At 48.8% G+C, this 24,079-nt stretch overlaps 1 protein-coding gene across 4 annotated transcripts in view; it reads left to right on the forward strand.

The window, feature by feature from the left end:
• lama4 (laminin, alpha 4) overlaps positions 1-24,079 on the forward strand; it is a 177,204-nt gene that overhangs the window by 89,151 nt on the left and 63,974 nt on the right. For all 4 annotated transcript variants that reach the window (XM_077220211.1, XM_077220210.1, XM_077220212.1 and 1 more), the window contains 5 exons: positions 893-1,073; positions 2,530-2,613; positions 3,065-3,216; positions 3,315-3,425; positions 19,187-19,298. In XM_077220211.1, coding sequence (XP_077076326.1) covers positions 893-1,073; positions 2,530-2,613; positions 3,065-3,216; positions 3,315-3,425; positions 19,187-19,298 — 640 coding nt within the window. The remainder of the gene's footprint in view (positions 1-892; positions 1,074-2,529; positions 2,614-3,064; positions 3,217-3,314; positions 3,426-19,186; positions 19,299-24,079) is intronic.

Genomic DNA, 24,079 nt, shown 5'->3' on the forward strand with positions numbered 1-24,079 from the left:
AGCTCAGGATGGATACATTTGACACATGCGCACCTGCTCCTTGCTGATCGGCAGATTTTGCTTTAATGAGAAATTGTGATTTGGATGTGAATTGGATATTATGCACATTAAGTTGCATAAAAGTGAAAATAACAATTGACAGCGCTACTCTTCCCCACAATGGTGACCACAACATCCAATAACAGAAACTCCTCTAAATATCCAACTGAACATTACAGGTCCCCTATTATGCCCCTTTTCACAAGATGTAAAATAAGTCTATGATGTCCCCAGAGTGTGTGTGTGAAGTTCTTGCTCAAAATACCCAACAGATCATTTTTCACTGCATGTTTAAATTGTCATTTTTTGGTGCTCAGAAAAACGCGCGCAAGGAGCAAGGAGCAGGTGCGCATGTGTCGAATGTGTCCATCCTGAGCTTTATTGGGAGTTGTATGTTGGGTCAATGTAACTCAATTAAGTTAAAACAGCATTCCCTTGTTTTATGTTACATAAACCTGATTAAAGTATAGATTGCAAGAACAAAATTAGAATGTGTAGGTAGAATCAGGTAGAAATACCTCCTTAAAGCAACAACTGCACGTTCACATTTTACAGTGTAATAGATATGATTTTCGTATAGTTGTAAAGTCTTTGCTTTTAAATGTGTCAAGTGTCTGTTTTTAATTAATTTACTAACACTGGCAGTTGAAATGGTTCACACACAAAAGTAAAATGATTGTTTTTTGAAACTGCCTTAAAAAGTGGTTGATTATTTTTGTATTGGCCCAGAAACTCCATATTCAGTCTCTGTTTCTTAAAATGCATATACAGTAAACCCAAATACACACATATGCTCACTGAGCAGATTTAATATGCACTATTTCTTTAGAATCTTCACATTTTTATTGTGTAGGAGGGTTACTCTGGCTTTGGCAGCTGTATGGGATGCCGTCGGTGTGAATGTGCCTCTGCTGCCCTGCGTGGCACCTGCCACCCTCTCACACACAGCTGCCAGTGCCACTCGGGGGCTGGAGGCCGATACTGCGAGCGATGCCTGCCAGGATTCTGGGATTACAGCACATCCGGCTGTAAGAGTGAGTCTGTTTAACACCGCATACGGCTTGATTCACGGCTGGAGGAGGTTCAGCACATTTCACTGCCTATTGTCTTTTACAAAAATTGCTTCCATATATGACAGTGCATATACTAAGAGAAGTGAATCAAAGATTCTGTTTCATTACAAACATGCATCACATTATCAATACAATATTGTAGATAAAAAAAAAGCTTTTTCCCCTTTGATGTTTAACTCACGGTACCAGACACCAGTTATTTTCCTAAGAGATCTCTTTTATTTATTTTACACATTCCATGTCTCTAACTCTTCCAGGACACACACTCCTTGTCTCCCACACTCACACATATATTCAAGAACACTATGATTAACAAAATACAATGATTACAAATGATTATGAATACTAATAAAGAATAATAATATTAAATATTAAAAAAATTGTTTTCAATATGTACACGTGGAAGTAGTTATTCTCTTTAAATTACATATATAAGGCTGTGACAGCCTTTTTTTTTTAAAACCATATTTCATTGTTTAAAAAGACTCATCAAACCAAACTCAACACCTCACCAAAGTCCTCTATAATGAAAGTAGTCAACAGTTGACAATCAGCAATAAAATATTCACTTAGCAACAGTTTTAAGTACTTTAAACAGCACCGTCATGGCAGTTTTCCTGTTGACTGCGATACCCCTTCCATCTGGCCTGTGAATCTGGTGGGAGAATGCAAAAGGTCCTTGTCCTGAGCAGAACAGTTGAACAGCTGTTCTCACAACCCGTCGTTCCTGATTTCATTAAGGGATCTGCACACCCACACACACTTGGCCACCTGCACATAAGAACAGGGATTTACATTATTTCCCATGACATCATCTCCTCCATCTCAACATTCCAGCCCCAGTTGTGACCCGTGGAAGCTTTGAGTTCATGTCAGTGTGTTAAAACAGTGTATCAAATAGGAAATGAGAGAGAAATGAGGGCATCTTTGCTTAAGTTTATTTCTAGTAAATGCAGTCAATTTGTTCAGATTCTTTCAAAGATGTTTCAGTTGAACCCCTGCTGTGTATTAATGACCACTGGTGTGTCTCAAATATGTATATAATGTTTTAGTTTGTGTCTCTTTCTTAGAATTAAGAGTGTAAATCAATTTGTAATATGTTGACCCAGTTGTGTAATGTACTTTAGGGCTTTTCACTGCATTATAAACCTTGTCTCTAAACCTCACTTTTTACCTCGAGTAAAGGAATCTTTAATTTATTTTAGGGGTTAGCACCGCTTTTTACCCTGGGTTAAGGCATATCACTTCACAATATGGAAGATCTGTCGCTACTTCCGTTTCATCACAACTTTACCCGTTTCAAGTATGAAAAGGTCTTTTGTTTGTGATCAGGGTTGTGTAGTTGCTTTGGATGTGTGCTATTGTGTTTTTTAATGTATAATAGACTAAATGTGTACTGTGTGTTTGTCTTCCTCAGAATGTAATTGTCCAGAGGAGAATTGTGACATGCACACAGGAGAGTGTCTTCCTGAGGCCTCGCAAATCAGCGAGTGTAATATCAGTGAGTTCAATGACATAAGAGAAAACACTAATTCAAATAGTTCAAACAATATACAGCGAGGGATCCAAAAGTCCAAGTCCACATTTAAAATCTGGCGTTTTATTTCCATTTAAAGGGGTTGTGACATGCTTTTTTAATTTGTTAATATGTTCCTTAAGCTTCACTTATAATGTGAGTAAAAAATAAAATGAATAAAAATTAAATCATATACAGTATTTGAAAAACATGATTATTTTCCAGAGGGACCAAAGCATCATAGAGGAATAGCCTCTTGGGCAGTGAGCCCAGGGTGAAGCCCCAGAACTTATACAAACAAGCACCATTTAGATTTTTATCTTTAAAGCAAGTACAAATCTAGATCAAATTAAAAACTGAGAATTGTTCAGAAAATCTTATAAACATTAAAAAATATTATAAATCAATATGAATAATAACCCTTACCACCTCCCAGACTGCGATGCTTGTATTTGGAATCTGATTGGAGATATTCGTCAGTCCAACAAAACTCTGGACCAAGTGAGGAACAGCGTGCTGAACATTTCTACAGGAGCTGCTGCCAACGACAGATTAAAGTACTACAACTACACTGCACACAGACTACAGGTAACAACACTCAAACTGCACATCGCTTAGAGAAACATATGCCCAGAGGATGTTGTGTTTAAACAAGAGTGTATGTTATTCTCACTGTGTTATAACAGGCTCAGTTTGTAGGCTGGAGAAATAAGTATGCAGTGATGAGAGCAGATACTGGACACCTGGAGGAAGAAACTCAAAAACTGCTTACTGACATGGAACTGCTTGCAGGAGAGGTGCCACTCATTCCAGCTTTTACTGATTTCATTTATTTCAATATTGTTTAAATCTAAAGTTTTTATTTTCAGTGCCACTTGTAGTCTGAAAACAGGACCAAAAACCACAACTACAGTAGTCAACACTTGAAGTGGATCAAAAAAGTTCATCAAAGTTGTCCTAAAACAAGAACAGGTATTGTAAAAAATTAAAACATTGATGAAAGGTTTTGATCCACTTCAAATTTTTACCACTGTATATTTATAAAGTTAATAATTATAAGTCATTTTGAACAATATGATCATTATGAACACAGTAAAGCATGTTTTAAAGTGAGAGATACACAGGGAATTTACAGCATCATTGCGCTCACAGCTGATTGTGTAATTATTGGTAAAATTAGACACGCAGAGTGAGACAGGATGTCATTGCAATATTTCATAAAATAACAACAGTACTGCAAAGATCACAGAGCAACCAAACAACACATCCATGGATGAACAACACCAGACAAGTAACAGGGGAAACACAAACCCTGCATCCAGACATGCTCACTTTCAAACTATATGTATGTTATCATACAGTATGTTAGCCAAGTATGTGATGCCCAAATTCATAGTATTCATATAATAGAAGGTATGACTGAATGACCAACTACTTCCTGCGAGATTCTGTAGTGCAAATCTACTGGACGCTTTACTATCCCATGAGAGAGGAATTGTGAATGGCTGAAGTGACACAACTGATGTGGTAGGTCACATGACAGTGACAAAATGGCGTATGTATTACGTCTAATACTACACACATTCATAGTATATAGAACATACTTTTTTAATGGTCTTAAAGCAAATGTCAAACCAAATTAAGTACAAATGAAGCGGGTAAAAGTTACAGTATGTGATTTTGGATACAAAAGGGCTATAAAAGCGCATGGAATAATGAGACTAACAAGAAACAGGTGAAACGATAAGGGAACAAAACTATAAACTAAAAGTCCACATAAGACAAAGGCACAAGGATAGGCATGCATTATAGATTGGTCCAAAGTCTGTTTGTGATCTACTTATCTTGAATACAGTTTAGTCATGCAATGGTGATACTCTGGGGCAGGGGCGGAGCCAGACGATGTAAACATTCAGGGCTTAGCCCAAACCTAGGGGCGGTCCAGGCAGGGGCATACTCCCTTGGAGATTTTTTCCCCATTTACGTCAGCTAAATGCACTATTTTTCAGGCTGTTTGAGATATTAGAAAGCCTAAAAATCTATACACTACCTGGGAAAATTATGATAGTTAGGCCTACTCAGTAAAAAAAAAAAAAATCACAGAGTAGAGTCTACAACCTATTTTGTATGTAATTGTTCTCCAGCTGTAGTGAATCCAAAACACCAAAAATGTTAAGGATGACTCATTTTCACCCCTGGCAACTAAAAAGAGGCAACCATTATCTGACTATTTTTAAGTTTGCCTAAATAGGTAAAACGTCTCAGGTTACGACTGTAACCTATGTTCCCTGAGAACAGGGAACGAGACAATACGTCAACGACGTTAAGGGGAACGCCTCAGGCGTGACAGGTGTCTGAAATCACTATCAAATCACGTCAATCATATTGACCGGCGACAGCCCGTGAATCATTAGCGTGAATGATTAACGTGCGACCTGGAAGTATAAAAGGGCGCCTTGCAAACAAGACAAATCACCTTATCGTCTGAAGGGACTGTACGGTAGGCAAGCCCCGAGGCATGGCAGGGAGACGTATTGTCTCGTTCCCTGTTCTCAGGGAACATAGGTTACAGTCGTAACCTGAGACGTTCCCTTTCGAAGGGAACTCAACAATACGTCAACGACGTTATGGGGAACGATATACCAACGCCGCCATGCTAAGGGGAGTGCATGCCAAGTGGCAGTGACAACTGTCAGAACCAGCAACTTCAAATGAAGCGCTAGAACCACTCACCCTCAGGTCACACTGGGCTGTCAGTGACAGCATTCCCTACGGTCATAGCCCAAGCTACAGCCTCACAGAAAAACCTCCATAAACATGGTTAAATGAAAGGTCTACCAGGGCCGGCTCCGGGCCTGAAACCTCAGCTTCCAATTAGAAGGGGTCCCTTCTAGGGAATGTGGCTAGGGAACCCAAGGGAACCCCAGCCAGTCACTATTCAGGGGAACGTACTCACCCCGAAATGCCACCAGGACGGCCTGACCTGGCGCCAGTACATAGACACTTAGTCTGGCCAAATCCTGTCTGTCTGAAGACAGAGCCTCTGGACAAATGCCTTAAGTAAGGCAGCCAACCCGAGGGACTGCGAAGCTGGCAGAGAACCACTCGGCCCGGATCTCAGAGACGGGATATCCCGGAGAGTATGACTCAGTATAGTGCTTTTCAACCCTTGCTAGCGAGGGGAGTTCTCTACTCGATCCATGGATCAACCCAGTGTCTGTGTTTCAAAACACTGAGGAGGCCTGTGAAGGCCTAAGGGCTGATCTAACTGGGAGGCCTCACGAGAGGCCTACGACCGTCTGACCAGACTCAGGAAGCCGCATGCTCATAGAGACCCTCGGTGAGGGGAGCACAAGGTCTGCCTGGTAGGCAAACCAGGCTGTAGGCAGAAAAGGTTCCGGGAGGGAACCAATAGCAGAGAATGAACACTTTAGCGAGCCAGGGCGCAAGCTCGCCTTCAGCAGCTGCCTATTAAGGCTAGCTGAAACTGATAGCAAGTGACCACTAGCTTCATAAACCCAGCACCACTAGGGAACGTTACAGGGAGGCCCGGAGAGGCCTACTACCTGATAGCCAACGTAAGTGGGAATTCACCTTCAGGGAGGCCCGTGAGGCCTACTACCTGATAACCACAGTATGTGGGGTGCTCACCTTCAGGGAGGCCCAGAGAGGCCTACTACCTGATAACCACAGTATGTGAGATGCTCACCTTCAGAGAGGCCAAGAGAGGCCTACTACCCTATAACCACAGTACGTGGGAACTCACCTTCAGGGAGGCCCGGTGAGGCCTGCTACCTTACAACCACAGTATGTGGGGAGCTCACCTTCAGGGAGGCCTGGTGAGGCCTACTACCTGGTAACCACTATCTGTGGGAACTCACCTTCAGGGAGGCCTGGTGAGGCCTACTACCTGACCGTTCTCATTCAAGGAGGCCTGGAGGAGCCTACTACCTGATAATCACAGCATGTGGGAACTCTCCTTCAGGGAGGCCTGGTGAGGCCTACTACCTGACAGCCACAATATTTGGGAGCTCACATTCAGGGAGGCCCAGAGAGGCCTACTACCTGATAACCACAGTATGTGAGATGCTCACCTTCAGAGAGGCCAAGAGAGGCCTACTACCTGATAACCACAGTACGTGGGAACTCACCTTAAGGGAGGCCCGGTGAGGCCTGCTACCTTACAACCACAGTATGTGGGGAGCTCACCTTCAGGGAGGCCTGGTGAGGCCTACTACCTGGTAACCACTATCTGTGGGAACTCGCCTTCAGGGAGACCTGGTGAGGCCTACTACCTGACCGTTCTCATTCAAGGAGGCATGGAGGAGCCTACTACCTGATAATCACAGCATGTGGGAACTCACCTTCAGGGAGGCCTGGTGAGGCCTACTACCTGACAGCCACAATATTTGGGAGCTCACATTCAGGGAGGCCCAGAGAGGCCTACTACCTGATAGCCAACGTAAGTGGGAATTCGCCTTCAGGGTGGCCGGGTGGGGCCTACTAACTGATAACCATCTTAAGTGGGAATTCACCTTCAGGGAGGCCTGAGTGGCCTACTACCTGATAACCACTGGTAGCTTTGAGCCCTGAGTCAGGGTGATAGAATAAGGTGGCCTGCTAAGGCCAGTCAGCTGGGGACTCGCCTATCAGGGAGGCCTGGTCGGGCCTACTAGCTAATAGCAAGTCATATTCTGCCATAAAGTACACTGTTGGAAACCATACTACACAGCATAATTTACTAATTGGCTTCCAGTAGCGCTATAAGGTATGTCCCACAATGTTGGGACTCACCTCCGAGGAGGCCTGTTTAAGGCCTACTACCCATCAGTGAGTCAACTGCCCGAACCACCAAGGCCAACCACGTAAAGTGAGCTGGCCTACAGTGCCCTCTGGGGGGCTGTCCAATCAAGGAGGCCTGCTGAGGCCTACTACCTAATGGTGCAGCCTTCCGTGGCAGAAAAACTGTATACCCAGCGCCTACAGCATCCTGGTGCCTAATCACATTGCCCATGGCAGTGTACTCCGCAAGAAAGCTAGCACCCTTTAAACAAGGGGAGTACAACATACGCCACTCTGCCTCAACGGAGGCCCCAGTTAGTCAGGGGCCTACCATCTATGCATGGGCGTCAGCTCAGGGCAATGCTCTGGTTTCAGGGGAGCGTACTTCGACCAAAGAAGAAGTGAAGCTTACTTCATTCTCGACCCGAGCAATAGTGGTGCGAGGTAGGATAAAACAGAACTGGGAGTGAAGTGCTCAGACCTACCCTGTATCACAGGGGAATACTCACACCTCACCCTGAGGTTACCAGGGTGCGGGCCTGCCAGCGGCTCTAGGGGTGACAGAAATGTATCTGTGCCCAACCTAGGGGAGTGGGGCTTGAATGAAAGCCAACCACCTACAACCTAGCGCTCGAGCAGTAGCTCAGCGAGGTGAGTGAAGCCTAAACTGGCGGCCTAAATCCGTAGGCCAGTTCTGCATGGCAGGGTCGGGCAGGAAACCCAGTCTTCCTCGTGAAGCGAAAGACGGCCTAACCCTGCTCAATAAAGACATATATACCACGGAGGCCTGTTTGAGGCCTACCATGTCCTTACAAACCATCCTCTGCACCACGCTGCATTACTCTAGTCACCCCAGAATGCAGAGAAGGGGGCGGGCCTTGGCCTAACGACTCCCACGGGAGGAGGCTGTTTATACAGGGATGCTAGAAACCAACATTCACAAAGTGAAGGGTCAGAGGAAGAAATACTAAATTTTTTAGCAGAGCGCCTCTATTATCCCTGGCACAGCCTAGGCCAGCTACAGAGGTGGCCCTGGTGAGGGCCAGCCTGCAAGCATAGATCAATCTGAGGGCTCGGAGGAGCCACAGCCTTACTAAAGAATATAGTCTGTATTATTCCATACAAAGGGCTGCAGAATCGCTCAGCCTAATGAAACCCAAACAGAGCTCAAGGGGCGAAATACTCAGGAAGAAGTCAACGGACCCGTGGGGCGGACATAAGATCTATCTGAAGCTCTAGCGTCAGTCAACACTCTAAGTAAAAAATTCTAAGAGAGAGACCAACTACTCTACCCTGAGGTGGCTAACAGCCCGAAGGCTAACATAGTTATCGTTCTGGCCACCTAACGGGGAACTTCAGGGCCCTAATGATCCAGGAAACTTCTCTTACCTTATTACCTTGACATGACCCCATAGCTCTATACAGGGAACGAGGTCTGTAGAGAGATACATCTCGGAATTTTAATTCACAAAAAATTACTCTTAAAAGACCAGTCAGCTCACCTGCGGCGTGCGGAGTGAAGACTCGCCAGATAGTTCTTTATGACCCTGGGGTCCACCACTTTACATGCCTGAAAGAGGCGTTTCTACTAGCCAAGCCTAGGCGGGCCATTGGAACATCGTTATTATCATAGGCCCAGCCCCAGGCCTGATGTAATGAACGTCTGGGGAGTCAGAAGAGAGGAGAGGGCTGGATTTCTTTTTAATGAAGCCCTCCAGGGAGATTATCCATCAGCGACACTGTGTGCGCTTGTGCTGGATAACCTCCCTCAGATCCCTCTTCTTGCGGGAGTCACGCCTCTTCTGCGCCCTGTTCCTCCACGGAGGGGGCGCACGAGAGGCGACACTGGCTCTCTGGCCCTGTCTACGGTCCTCGGACCGTGAAGGGCCAGGCCCTCCCGCCTGCCTGGGTGTGGAACCGGATCTCAGCGGTATGCAGGATCCTGCAGCAGGTCGGCCTGGTATGCCTGCAGCACCGCCATAGTGTGCAGGGAAGCACCAGCCTGAACCGCTGTCGTGTATGCTCTGCCATTCAAACGTGCTGTTGACTTTAGCAGTTTGGATGGCAGGGTTGGAGCTCTCAGTGTCGACGCCTGCCCAGACACGAGATAGTTCGCAAACGACTCGTCAAATGGGCGGCATCGACACATACCCATGCTCTGCGATCCCCTCAACATCAGCGAAATTAACCCGCTGATGTCGGTGAATACGGGCAGAGTATGGGCTCTTCCATGCCCTCTCGATCTCCGTGTGAAGATCAGGAAGGAATGGAAGGCTCACCTGAGCTGGTGGTGTATGGCAGGGGAGAAACCGATCGCCAAGCCTACCGCGAGCGGTCTCTCCTCTAGCGCGTCGCCATGGCAGCTACAGCCTGTTGGCGGCGCGCTCCACAACATCCACCAGGTGTGCATACAGGGGGCAGGGTGGCTGAGAGGGTTCAGGATCTACCTGATTATAAACCTCCTCAGCCATCTCCTGCTCGTCCTGAAGAGCAGCAACTGCAGGAAACCATTGGTGCCTGCAGTTCGCCCTCGTCAGCCGTCGAATCATTTGAGAGGTTTACAGGACTCTCAAGATGATCGATGAGCTCTATCTGGAAGCCCATGATACAAGTCGCCGCTCTGCCTCGGCACGAGCGGGACCACGCGGACCAGACGTTGAACCCCCTTCACTCGAGAAGAGGGCCAGACGAGAGCGGAGCATTTTCAGAGAAAAACGCTCACAGTTCACACAGAGGATTCCCTCGTAAACCTCTCGTGCGCGCTCTTCTCCCAGGCAGGAAAAAACACACTCGTGTGCTGTACATTTCATTTTCTTACCGTTTCATTGAGTGGCGTTTTCAAACAGACAGTCCCTGAAGACGATGAGATGGTTTGTCTTGTTTGCAAGGCGCCCTTTTATACTTCCAGGTCGCACGTTAATCATTCACGCTAATGATTCACGGGCTGTCGCCGGTCAATATGATTGACGTGATTTGATAGTGATTTCAGACACCTGTCACGCCTGAGGCGTTCCCCTTAACGTCGTTGACGTATTGTTGAGTTCCCTTCGAAAGGGAACACAGTGGTATCTGGTGGCGTGTAAAACTTATATAGCAGCCCTTTTAGACTGGGGCCAAAACGCCACCATAACTCGCTGAGAATAATTTAAGTCTCATGTGTGCAATAAAAGTTCCAAAGACCTGTGTCTTATTATTAAATACGTATACTTTTTGTTCAGAATTGCTGCATTAAATATTGATGATATTGTGCAATATGTTACAGTAAATTAATGATGCGTTGCCCAAAAAGCTTACATATAAAATTGTGGACAGTGATATTCATTTAATTAGCAATACTCTGCTGCTACCATTTATTCATTATCACTGTTCACCATAACAATTCCTTTAATTATGTAAATACTAATATGTTTATTACATTATTACAGGCGCATCTCAAAAAAATTTAATATTGTGGAAAAGGTCATTGTGCTGCACCACCAGAACAAAACTGACAGATTGAATTCTCAGGAAACCTTTGCAGGTGTTTTGAGTTGATTAGCTGATTAGAGATCTTGTCAGGTCGTTTAAAAAATTCTTTGTTCTAAAATTCTAATACATTTTGAGATAGGCGTACTGGAGTTTTGATTTCCATGAGCTGTAAGCCCATCATCATGATTAAAACAATAAAAGGCTTGAAATATTTAACTTTTTATGTAATGAATCTAGAATATATTAAAGATTTACTTTTTAAATTAAAGTATGGGGGGAAAAATAACTTATTGACAATATTGATGCATCTGTACTTGGAATTGTTGTCATCACTTAACTCAAGTGTTAGGCCTACAACAGCAGATTCACATGTAACACTTGTCCGCGGTTCGTCTGACGCTGCTTCTGAATCTCTCTCCGGCCGGTGAGGTTTACTGTTAGTGTTCCGTATAAAAAAAACTTTATGATGTCCATAATAACTTCAGCCGGTTAGCCAGTAAGCTCGCTACGACGCCGGTTTAAACATACAACAGCCCGCAAGCGGCCAACCCCTGATGACAACGGCGAAGAAGATTAATTTATATTCTTCTTCGTTAGTTTTTATTGGCAGTTGGCAAACAAGCTGAGTGATGCGCAATGCATTACCGTCCGCCACCACGCACATTGTTTAATTTTTTGCCGCTCCATCAGAAATTCTGAGAGGAAATTAAACAAAGTTGAAGTTATTTTAAAAAACCTAAAAGATTCGGGGCTTTTGACAAACCATTCGGGGCTTAAGCCCAATTAGCCACCCCCCCCGCTCCGCCCCTGCTCTGGGGATGGACATCAGAAAAATCCTTTCCACCTTTGTGGTACAGAAAATCCAGGTTTGGCTAAAACCTAAGCCAAACCTAAACTTTGTGGTAAAGGCCTCTTGATTTTGATAGTGCCACAGTTTTGATAGTATCACAAAGCCAACAGTTTCTTTAAAAACTTGCTTTATACTAACTTAGTATCTATCTGTATATGAAGCTGGCATAGGAGAAAGTATTTCAACATCCAGAAAATTAGTGCTTGTCTGCCATTGGACTGAACGGTCTTGAGATTGAAGAGTAACTATGCAGGTGGCATGTACATCAAAACTCGTTTTGATTGTAAATTTTGGCTTGCAGTATTCAGGACAAGAGAACAGTGCTGATGGCAGAATGGTTCTCTTACGAGAGGTTCTCTCGTATTGCGTAAGTTTAGCTTACGCTACGGGAAAGATTCATCTTCTCGAGATACTGAAGCCAAAAAATTATCCTTAATTTTGTATACCTTGTCAACGCAGTGCAGCAGCTAGCAGACCTAGAGCAGGCCATCTCGCGTGCTCATTGGCTGCCCTGCGTGACGTCACGCCCAATGAAGGGCGCCCGCGCCTTTATAGCATCACAGCCCGCCAGATAGGCGTGGCTTAGCGTATAAAATAGGGGCTGTAGGCTGAATTCTCTGATTTTTCGACTCTTCAGCGAGCTCTTCGCATCGCTGGATTTGAGAGAAGCCACCGCCGCCGTCGAACAGCGAACAGCCAGCCTAGGACAGCGCTGAGGAAGCCGGCCGTCTTCGCCACCTTCAGCCATCCGTGCGAGCTACGCTATCCGGCGACGTATCCTTTTTTGCTTATTATTCTAAAAGAGCAGCGAGCGTCTTTTTAAAGATGCCTCGCACTTCCTGTGGCTCGTGTAAAGCCCCGCTCAGCGCCGGAGACCGCCACCTGATCTGCGCTCTCTGCCTGGGCCTGGAACACGCAGAGCTCGCCCTCGCGTCCGGGGGCTGCGAGCTCTGTGAGGAGCTTCCGCTGTCGACCCTGCGGGCTCGACTCGAAGCTTTCAACACCACAGCAGTCACTCCGCCCCCTGTGGTACTGCGCAGAAAGAAGCGCCGTACCCTGAGACAGCCGCAACCTGTGGCCACAGCGACGCGCTCGCCGGAGAACCTCCCTCGAGCCTCGCTCTCGCCTTCCCCACCTCTCCTCACCGACGCGCAGCTGCCGCTTGCGAGCCTCACTGCCGCCGCTTCGGAGGATGAGTCCGAGGGACACGTCACAAGAGACTGCTGCTCTATCCTGGCATCAGACAGCGAGGAATGATCGCTTCACTCCGCCTCCTCGTCAATCCAGGAATCCACTCGTACCCGCGCTGGAGCTGACGCGGAACTTATGCGCCTGCTGACGCAAGCTGTTGACCGTCTCGGGCTCGAGTGGTCGCTGCCTAAGGAACCCGCGCCGAACAGGCTCGACGGCTGCTTCCTTCAAAGTCGCCGCCGCGCAGTTTCAGAAACAAGGCCCGCTCCATTCCTGCCGGAACTTCATGCGGAGCTGACGAAGTCATGGAATACACCGTTTTCTACTAGACTTCAGTCACAGGCCTCCGCGTCGCTCTCCCGAGTGGACGGCGCCGCCGAGAAAGGGTACACAGCGATTCCCCCTGTGGAAGAGGCAGTCACAGCGCAACTTTGCCCGCCCTCCGCGAGATGGCGGTCACGGTCAGCCCTCCCGTCTAAAGCCTGCAGAGCCACTTCCGCCTTGGTCGGCCGCGCTTATGCCGCCTCCGGCCAGGCCGCGTTTGCTCTACACTCGATGGCTGTGCTTCAGATCCTGCAAGCCGACCTCCTCCATGAATGGGATGAGAAGGGCCGGGACCCAGCTGCAGTTACGGATTTGAGAAGCGCGACGGATCTCTCTCTCCGCGCCACCAAAGCCGCAGCCCAAGCCATCGGACGAGCCATGGCCGCGTTGACCGAGAGGCACCTCTGGTTAACGCTTGCGGATATGAGGGAAACTGAGCGAGCCACCTTTCTGAACGCGCCGCTTTCCCCCACTGGTCTCTTCGGCCCAGCGGTGAACGGGATTGTTGACCGCTTCTCTGTGGTACAAAAGACCACGCAGGCCATGAACCTCTTCCTGCCGCGACGCTCGAGTTCTGCCACAGGCCGCTCTCGCGAGAGACAAAGCCAGCCTCCTGTGCGAACCAGCACCCAGCGTCAAGCACAGCCTCAGCCTTCGCAGCGACGTCAGGGCGGCCGCCCTAGATCGCGCTCAGACAGCCGTCACAGACCGCCGCCCCCCAGAGGGCCTCGGCAAAGAATCACGCTGAAGTCCGAGCACGCGAAGTCCTCCTAACAGCGAGAGAGAAAAGACGCGCGTGTCCCGCTGCGGCCGGACCGCCGTCAAAGTTCATTTCCCTGTCAGTCCCCTTTCGAATAGGCTACTGCAGTGGTTCAACTAGCAGCCAACAAGCCGGTTTATCCACCCTCTCGCCTGCACACAAACGCCGTTTTCACGGCGACCCAGAGAAATCTCAAAAAGAGTATAATGTCTGGTCGGGCTCACGCCGTCAGTGTTTTAAGTGTAGTGAATGTGCCCACGCCCCAGTGTTCACCCCTACACATAAGCACCCCAAATCCCGTGTCACTCACAGAGCACACTCTCATAAAGCGCAGAAAAGCCGCTCGAGTGTTGAATGTAAGAAATGTGTCCACAGGTCTGTGCCCACTATCTGCCCGCTCTGTTACACGATCAAAGAAGCAGGTTATGAACTTAAGTCTCGCCCCCCGGGCCCCGCCTGCGCGTTTAAGTGTTATCACAAAACACAGGGCGTTAATAAAGCGCTCCCCATCTATTATGATCGAGGCGTCAGATACAGTTGTAAGTGTCGTGCCCGCGTGCGCGCGCTCACGCTTACAGAGAGCTCTTCCGCCCAGAGCGCTGCTCCCGCGTCAAAGTGTGGTAAAAGTATGTTCCCCATCCCTTATGATCGGGACATCTCACATAAGTCAGCCGGTTTCGGCTGTCAGCGAGCGGCCATTGCCCAGAACCGAGAGCGCGCGCGCCACGCTCTTGGCTCCGGCTCAGTTTCACAAGCCCGCAAATGGCGGCGGTCTGAACCCGGAGGCCATTCGCCCCCTAGCGACTCACATAGCTGCGTGGGAAACTATCCCAGGGATTTCAGAATGGGTGTTGAGCACAATAAAGCAGGGCTATACACTTCAATTCATTCGCCGTCCCCCGCGCTTTCAAGCCCGGACCGCGACGATAGTGAATGCGGAAGTAGCACACCTACTTCACGCAGAAATAGCAAAGCTGCTGTGCAAAGGGGCTATAGAAAAGGTACCGCCTTCTCTGAGCGAGTCAGGCTTTTACAGCCGATATTTTCTCGTACCCAAGAAGGATGGAGCCTTCAGACCTATCCTAGATCTGAGATATTTGAACAAAGTGCTTGCAAAAAGACCGTTCAAAATGCTTACGAGCAGGAAAATCCTCGCGCACATTCGCCCGAGGGACTGGTTTATTTCTCTAGATCTGAAGGATGCCTATTTTCAGATTCAGATAGTACCCCGTCACAGGCAATTTTTGAGATTCGCCTTCGACGGTCAGGCATATCAATACACCGTCCTGCCGTTCGGCCTGTCCCTGGAACCCCGTACATTTACAAAGTGCATGGACGCGGCGCTCGCCCCCCTGAGAAGTCAGGGGCTGCGCATAATGAACTATCTGGACGATTGGCTGATATTGGCACAGTCAGAGACAGAACTACTATCTCACAGAACAGTGCTTCTCAGTCATCTGGAAAGCTTGGGTCTCACGGTCAACTGGACCAAGAGCTCATTACTGCCCAGCCAGTCAATTTCCTTTTTAGGAATAGAACTGGACTCGGTGACCATGACGGCTCGTTTATCGACACAGCGCGCGCGCCGTGTTCGCCACCTAGCCGCATCTTTCCAGAAGGGCAGCTTTCTCCCTTTGAAAACATTTCAAAGGATGTTGGGCTGTATGGCATCAGCTGCAGCGGTGCTCCAGCTGGGCCTACTGCGCATGCGCCCGCTCCAACGCTGGTTGAACGCTCGCGCGCCTCGCCGAGCCTGGGTGTCTGGCGGCCAGAAAATCAGAGTGACTCAGACCTGCATAACAGCTCTGCAGCCCTGGTTAGTGGCCGACTGGTACCAGCAGGGAGTAATGATGGGAACCATCTCTTATCGGAAGGTCATCTCGACAGACGCGTCCAACTCGGGTTGGGGCGCGCTGTTCGTGGGCAGACCGGCCTTTGGCCAGTGGTCAGACCAGTAGAAGGGTTTTCACATAAACTGTCTGGAAATGATAGCGGTCGAGAACGCGCTGAAGTGCTTCCTCCCGTTCATACAGGACCAGCATGTTCTTGTCCGCTCGGACAACACATCTGTGGTATCCTATGTAAACCGTCAGGGCGGTGTCAGATCCAGAAATCTCTGCAATCTGACGAACCTCTCCTTATTTGGTCACAGATGAACCTGCGCTCGCTGAGGGCGGCGCATGTGCCTGGCCATTTGAACGACGGCCCAGACAAACTGTCCAGGGACAATGTTCCCCCAGGGGAATGGTCCCTGCACCCCCAAACGGTCCAGAAACTGTGGCGCCTATTCGGCAGAGCGGAAGTCGACCTGTTTGCGTCAAAAGACAACGCTCAATGCCCGACGTTCTTCTCGAAGGACGAGGACGCGCTGGCCCAGGTTTGGCCCAGCCTCCCGCTATATGCTTTCCCTCCGGATCAAGAGGATCAGGGAAATGTGCCACTCGGTGCTCCTCATAGCCCCGCGTTGGGAGAATCAGACTTGGTTCCCGGAACTGGCACGGCTGTCACATACAGCTCCGTGGCCGATTCCGGTGAGGGCAGATCTCCTCTCTCAGGCTCGCGGCACGATCTGGCTTCCCCATCCAGAGCGCTGGTCTCTGCATGCATGGTTGATCAACGGGTACTCGTTCACCTGCCAGAAGGAGTGATGAACACGATCACGCAGTCTAGAGCCCCTTCCACGAGAAGGCTCTACGCGTCTAAATGGTCGGTGTTCTCTGGATGGTGCACCGACAGAGGTCTGGACCCGCGGACATGCGGGGTGGCGCAGCTGCTCACCTTCCTACAAGAGCTGTTGGATAAGGGAAGATTCCCATCCACGCTCAAAGTATACGTGGCGGCCGTGGCAGCGTTCGCGGAATCGACGCACGGCCAGTCACTGGGAAGACATGAGTTGGTCATCCGCTTCCTTAGAGGAGCTAGAAGGATGAATCCGCCGCGCCCGCCGTCGGTTCCCATGTGGGATCTTTCATTGGTCCTCGAGGCCCTGAAAGCTTTTCCATTTGAACCACTAGACTCCGTGGGGTTGAAATATCTATCACTAAAAAACGTTTTTCTGACTGCATTGTCGTCAGTAAAACGTGTAGGGGATCTGCACGCGCTGTCTGTCAGCGCGTCGTGTCTTGAGTTCGGACCAAATGACTCTAAAGTCATGCTCAGACCTAGACATGGTTATGTCCCTAAAGTGATGGGCACTCCATTCAGAGCGCAAGTTATTTCGCTGTCAGCTCTCCCAGCATCTGACAGCGAAAGTGATGTGAATCTCCTCTGCCCTGTCAGAGCGCTGAGATTTTACATTATGCGCTCCGCCTCCTTCAGGCGTTCGGAACAGCTTTTCGTTTCGTTTGGTGGGCGCGCCAAGGGGCTCGCCTCCTCGAAACAGAGCCTGTCCAGATGGATAGTGGACGCTATAGCGGCAGCTTACGCGTCAAAAGGTCTGCAATGCCCTCTGGGCATCAGGGCTCATTCCACGAGAGGCGTGGCCTCGTCGGGTGCATGGTCCAGTGGAATTTCTATCCATGACATATGTGTAGCGGCGGGCTGGAGCTCCCCGTCTACCTTTGTCAGGTTTTATAACCTAGAAGTTCCTGCCTTGCAGGCTAAACTGTTGTCAGTCTGAAAAAGAGGTGTATTCTGCCCAGATCTCCTGCTCAGATCACTTTCATGACTCAGCTCTCCTGGTTGAGCTGCACTAAGTAGGGTATGTGCCATATGACTATACATACCGGCGCGCTGCTCTGTATTCCCTATGTGTGCTTATGTACAAGTGATGGCCCGCGTGGCTGGCCACCTTATTTTTTCCACTTATGGGGTTCCCCTCAAGCTCGGGGTCTCATGTGGATGCTGGCGCGCACGGTGTTGACAAAGTGTTCCTGTAGCGTAAGCTAAACTTACGCAATACGAGAGAACCTCTCATAAGAGAACGATCCTCGGTTACTAACGTAACCTCGGTTCTCTCTAGAGAGGGAACGAGTATTGCGTAACCGGCCGTGCTCGCGCCACGAGCGACTTCGCTTCAGTCGTCGAAAAACCAGAGAATTCAGCCTACAGCCCCTATTTTATACGCTAAGCCACGCCTATCTGGTGGGCTGTGACGCTATAAAGGCGCGGGCGCCCTTCATTGAGCGTGACGTCACGCCGGGCTCACTGGTAGGCTGCAGCAGTTGCCCGCAGGGCAGCCAATGAGCACGCGAGATGGCCTGCTCTAGGTCTGCTAGCTGCTGCACTGCGTTGACAAGGTATACAAAATTAAGGATAATTTTTTGGCTTCAGTATCTCGAGAAGATGAATCTTTCCCGTAGCGTAAGCTAAACTTACGCAATACTCGTTCCCTCTCTAGAGAGAACCGAGGTTACGTTAGTAACCGAGTATCGTTTTAGTGACATGGCAACTCAGGACTTATCACTTGTCAGTCTAATCCTGATTTTGCAGCACCACAATAGAAAATCAAACCATAATCATGTCAATCAGTACAGAACAGCATAATTTTTTATCAATGTACAGTACCAGTACGGCCTAGTGGGGGAAAGTTGCTAAATGAAACCCTTTACCTGCATCTTTATATTCAATCTGTCATTGTCAGTGTCAGTACATGTTTGGACTTTCATTTTGTGTTTTTATTGGTTCCTGTTTTTCTTTGTTCTTTTCCCGCCACTCCTTGGTTTCTAAGGTCACTATCATTAAGTTCATTTGTCCCAGCTGTGTATGAATAATTATCACGTTTTTGTTTGCTATTTAAGATGCACCCTTTCTATCAGTCCTTGTCCAGTCTATGTTGTGTATAGCTGCTTGATCTGCTATCATTAAACCTTCGTGTTGGTAATATGTCCTCGTCTGCCTTCCTGCAACCTCACGTGACAGTCATCTTGTGACCAAATATCTTATGAATATAATATTTCTGATTTTTTTGTGTTCACATCATGCCGTAATTACTGTAATTGCAAAATGGCAAGCTGAGCTGTTCAAGTAATTACTTCTTTCTATGGCAATGCCATTTAAAACACGACGAAGAACAACAAAATTTTTAAATAGATTTCTTCAATTCCGACAAGTTTACATCCTTTTTGTCATTCTGTCCATATCTCCCTTTCTCCTTCATGCTACACTGTTCACAATAGGGTGAACAGGTGCTTTCTCAAGTTCTTCCTGGTGAAACTGAGGTAGTATTTGTTTTATTTTGTCAGGAAGAATCAATGCAGTCACTGGGAGAGCGGGTGGATCAAGAGACACTTGACAGCTCTACGCTAGCAAATACACTTATTGCTAACCTCTCATCAATCAATGTTCTCATAGAAGGTAACATGAGACCTTGTGCAATCTGTATTTTTTGTTTATGTTGTGCTGGCCAATATCAAGCACTGTATCTCAGTGATACTTGCTTGGCTGGAGCAGATTCCCCTCTGAAAGCTGCCAACTGTCCATTATTAGACAGGACTTTACATGTTTTGACCCAAATTAAGTCACCCTGTATCCAGTATCATTCCAGTTATCAAAGTAGAATCTGGATGCAATGTGCCGCTAAATGGTCTGGTTAACCACTTCATTTATTGTCTATCATACACCAATCAACCACTGAAGTAAATTATCGCACAAAATACATTTTCTCATGCATGCACACTGACTGATGTAAAAATGTTTGAATAACATACTTTTACAGTAAAAAAAGTAGCAATTTGCACAGGTCAGTCAAAAAAAGGAAAGAAAGTATAGCTATAACCAGCAATAGAAAAAATAATCGTCCCGGGTTACGTATGTAACCCTAGTTCCCCGAAGGGACGGACGCTGCGTGAAATCGCAGTGGGAACGCCCTCAGCGTGACGCGTCTGAAGCATGAATGAAATCAGTCAATGCGAGAGAATGAGCGTACGGCGAGTGACGTCATCGACCAGGAAGCTATAAATATCCCCTGAGTACACAACACGCCAGCTTAAAAGTTACTGAAGCAGCGACCCAAGGGGATGCCGAGAGTATGGCAGGACACGCAGCGTCCGTCCCTTCGGGGAACTAGGGTTACATACGTAACCCGGGACGTTCCCCTTCAGGGACTACCGCTGCGTGAAATCGCAGTGGGAACGCAATACCCACATCCCCATACGACCAAATCCCCGTCGTGTGTCATTAGGAGACACAAACCGACGAGAGAACCTGAGCCCCGGGAGTGGAGCTAAGATCGAGGGAATAAAATCTAACGAAAGTGTGCGGTGAGGACCAGCCTGCCGCATCACAAACGTCCTGAAGAGAAGCTCCTGAAAGAAGAGCTGTAGAAGCAGCCATACTCCGGGTGGAATGAGCCCTTACAGCCAAAGTGAAGGCTGATGGGCCGAACCATAAGCAAGTGGGATGGCCTCGACCACCCACTTGCTCATCCTTTTTCTAGATGCAGGACATCCTTTCTTAGGTGACCCAAACAGACGAACATTTGTTCCGATCTCCTCCACAGGGCAGCTCTGTGGACGTAAGCATCAAAACCCAAACTGGGCACAGCAAATTAATTTTCTCCTGGTCTGACGTCAGAAAAGGCGGAGGACAGAAAACCTGCAGAACTATAGGTCTAACTGAAACAGTTGGAACCTTAGGAACATAACCTGGTCTCGGAAAGAGAAAGGCCTTAACCAACCAGGAGAAAATTCCAGGCACGAGGGAGCCACCGAAAGTGCTTGAATATCTCCAATTCTTTTTAGAGATGAGAAAGCGAGAAGAAGGATAGTCTTTAGAGTAAGAAACTTTTCCGAAACTTCCTCGATGGGCTCGAAAGGAGCAAGGGAGAGACCTTCTAAGATGACGGCCAGATCCCAAGCTGGTACCCTTGTGCGAACTGCAGGCCTCAGCCTCAAGGTGACACGAAGGAAGCGAGACATAAGCGGGTGTTTCCCGAGGGAACCTCCACTTGAAGGGTTGTGGTAAGCAGCTAAGGCCGCCACATACACCTTCAGTGTGGAGTGGGATAACCCTGTGGAGAGACGGTCCTGCAGGAAATCCAGGACTGTACCAACCGGGCAGTTAACTGGGTCCTGCTGGCGCTCTCCACACCAAGAGGTGAAAAGTTTCCACCTCGCGGCATATAACTTCCTCGTGGAGGGAGCTCTGGATCGGAGGATGGTCTCAACGACCTCAGCCGAGAGACCAGAATCTATGAGCTGGGCCCCCTCAGAGGCCAAGCCCACAGCCTCCATAGCTCTAGACGGGGGTGAAAGATCGACCCACTCGCCTGAGAGAGCAGATCTCTCCTGATCGGTATCTCTAGGGGAGAGCCGTTGAGGAGAGACACTAGGTCCGCAAACCATACCCGGGCCGACCAGAACGGGGCTATTAGCAGGAGACTGAGCCCGTCCCGGCGAACCCTCTCCAGAACTCCTGGGAGCAGAGCGATCGGGGGAAAAGCGTACAAGCGTGACCTCGGCCACGGATGTACCATCGCATCCAACCCCAGCGGGGCTGGATGGCTGAGAGAGAACCACAGCGGGCAGTGTGATGTTTCTCGAGAAGCAAATAGGTCTACCTCGGCAAGACCGAAATGTTCCATAGGAGTTCCACCACCTCGGGGTGAAGACTCCATTCCCCGGGCCTCGGCCCCTGTCTTAACAGGATACCTGCCCCCTGATTTAAATACCCCGGGAGATAAAAGCTCTCAGAGAAAGAATTTTCCCCTGGGACCATAGAAGGATCTGACGTGCCAGTTTGTAAAGCGGGCGAGAACGCAAACCCCCCTGATGGTTGATATAAGAAACCACCGATGTGTTGTCTGTCTGGACAAGAACATGGTGGCCCCTTAGGTCTGGGAGGAAGTGTTTCAGAGCCTGAAACACCGCCAACATCTCTAGGCAGTTTAAGTGCCACAGACGATGATGGTCCTCCCACAGACCCTGAGCCCACCCGTGAGAGAGGCATCTGTCATTAGCATAACGCGACGACAAGGAGCTCCTAACACAGGGCCTTGGGACAGAAACCAAGGATCTTTCCACATGATCAGGGCGTGATGACACCGTCGCAAACTCACGATCATGCGAAGCGGATTTCCCCTCGGGGAGAATCCCTTGGTCCTGAGCCACCACTGTAACAGTCTCATGTGCAAGAGGCCAAGAGGTATCACGTTGGACGCAGCTGCCATGAGACCTAGCAGTCTCTGGAACTGTTTTACAGTGGATGACTGGCCTAGCTTGACCTGATCTACTGCAGCGAGAATCAAAGCAATACGAGCAGGTGACAATCGTGCCTGCATCGTCGTTGAATCCCACACTACACCTAGAAAAGTGGTTCTCTGTAATGGAGAAAGAACACTCTTTTTGGCGTTGAGCCTCAGCCCCAGTCACTTGATATGAGCAAGAACGACATCTCGGTGCCGAACCGCCTGTTGTTCCGATTGAGCTAGAATCAAGCAATCGTCTATATAGTACAGAAAGCGGATGCCCTATAACCTCAGCGGGGCTATAGCAGCATCCGTACACTTCGTGAATGTTCGGGGTGACAGTGCTAGGCCGAACGGAAGAACCCGATATTGGTACGCTTCGCCCCCGAAAGCGAACCTCAGGAACTTCCTGTGTTGAGGGAGGATAGATACATGGAAGTAAACGTCCTTTAGATCTATCATGACAAACCAGTCCTCGGATCTGATTTGAACATCCCCAGTGACAGACACAGCGCCCTGTAACGTACTGGCAGGGAACAGCTGGTCTGGGCACTCCACAACCCTCCTCGGAGGGGGCGAGCGTCCCTCGGGAAATCGCTCGCCGAGTCTCTCTACGCCCTGTGAAGGCAGGGTTAGAAGAGCAGACCACTGAGGGCATCGGAAAAGACAGGGCACCGTGTTCTTGTGCAGTGAACTCAGGTCTTTCACGATAGGGACCACCCTCAGAAACCTGACGTTCAGCACGTCAGGATTTTTTTTTTTTTTTTCGATGAAGTAGTATCCTAACTGCCTGCTGGGTGGGGGACCCATTCCGCCAGGAACTCTACTAAGGGAACCAGCCTCTCGAGGCTGGCCTCCGGATGAACATCCCGAGTGACAGACACAGCGCCCTGTAACATACTGGCAGGAAACAGCTGGTCTGAGCACTCCACAACCCTCCTTGGAGGGGGCGAGCGTCCCTCGGGAAATCAGGGCGTCCCTCGGGAATTCAGCCCGTCAGGACTTTTTCGACGTGGCCTTTCTGGCGACAATGACTGTCCTCAGATCAGTCCTGCCCCGAGAAGGCCGCGCCGGAGAGCACCCCGCCTCGTCCCTCCAGTTTCTCTGCAGGGGGGCACGAGACGTGACACTCCGCTTCTGCTGTGCTCTTTTTGAAGACGAACTCGACGAAAGACTTTGCTCTGGTTGAACAGTCTGCGTGACAGACACAGTGCCCTGTAACGGCGCACCGGCAGGGAACGACTGGTCTGAACACACTAGAACCCTCCTTAGAGGCGGCGAGCGTCCCTCGGGAAAGCACTCGCCAGACCCTTCTACGCCCTGTTTCGGCAGGGTTAGTAGGACGGGCCCCTGAGGGCGCCGGGAGAGACAGGGCACCCTTAAGGGAGGTGAACGCAAGTCTCTCTCGGCGGGGACCCCCCTCAGATTTCCTTTGAGCAGGTTGGCCTGAAAAGCCTGCATAAAAGTCATCGTATGCAAACATGCAGCCGCCTGCCGAGCCACCGAGTAAGCCTTCCCCACCAGCACAGAGGTATATATATATTTATTTATTTATTTATTTTTTGGTGGAAGAGCCGGTGCTTTAAGTGAAGACGATGAAGCAGGAGAGAGATAGCTCGCAAGCGTCTCCTCCGCCTACAGTATCGTCACATAACCAGCAGATTTAGCACCAACAATGTTACCATAAGCATTGGACTGATTTGTGTAAATTCTGCTTGAAACCGGTCTAACCCAGGTCTTTGAAAACTCAGCATGAAGATCTGGGAAGAACGGTAAGCACCGGCTAGAAGGTTGAGGTCGTGCAGACAGAAATCTATCATCTAGATTGCTTTTAATTCTAGAAACCTGTCTATCAGCTGGCCACTCGATACTGTTATTTTATTATTATTTTTTTTTTAGCTTTTCAACAGCCCGAGATAATACATCCATCAAACCTTCTTCATTTGCAGTA

This window comes from Siphateles boraxobius, unplaced genomic scaffold (genome assembly GCF_051911475.1).
Source record: "Siphateles boraxobius isolate OS27281-9 unplaced genomic scaffold, OSU_SipBor_1 8, whole genome shotgun sequence".
NCBI classification, from domain to species: domain Eukaryota; kingdom Metazoa; phylum Chordata; class Actinopteri; order Cypriniformes; family Leuciscidae; genus Siphateles; species Siphateles boraxobius.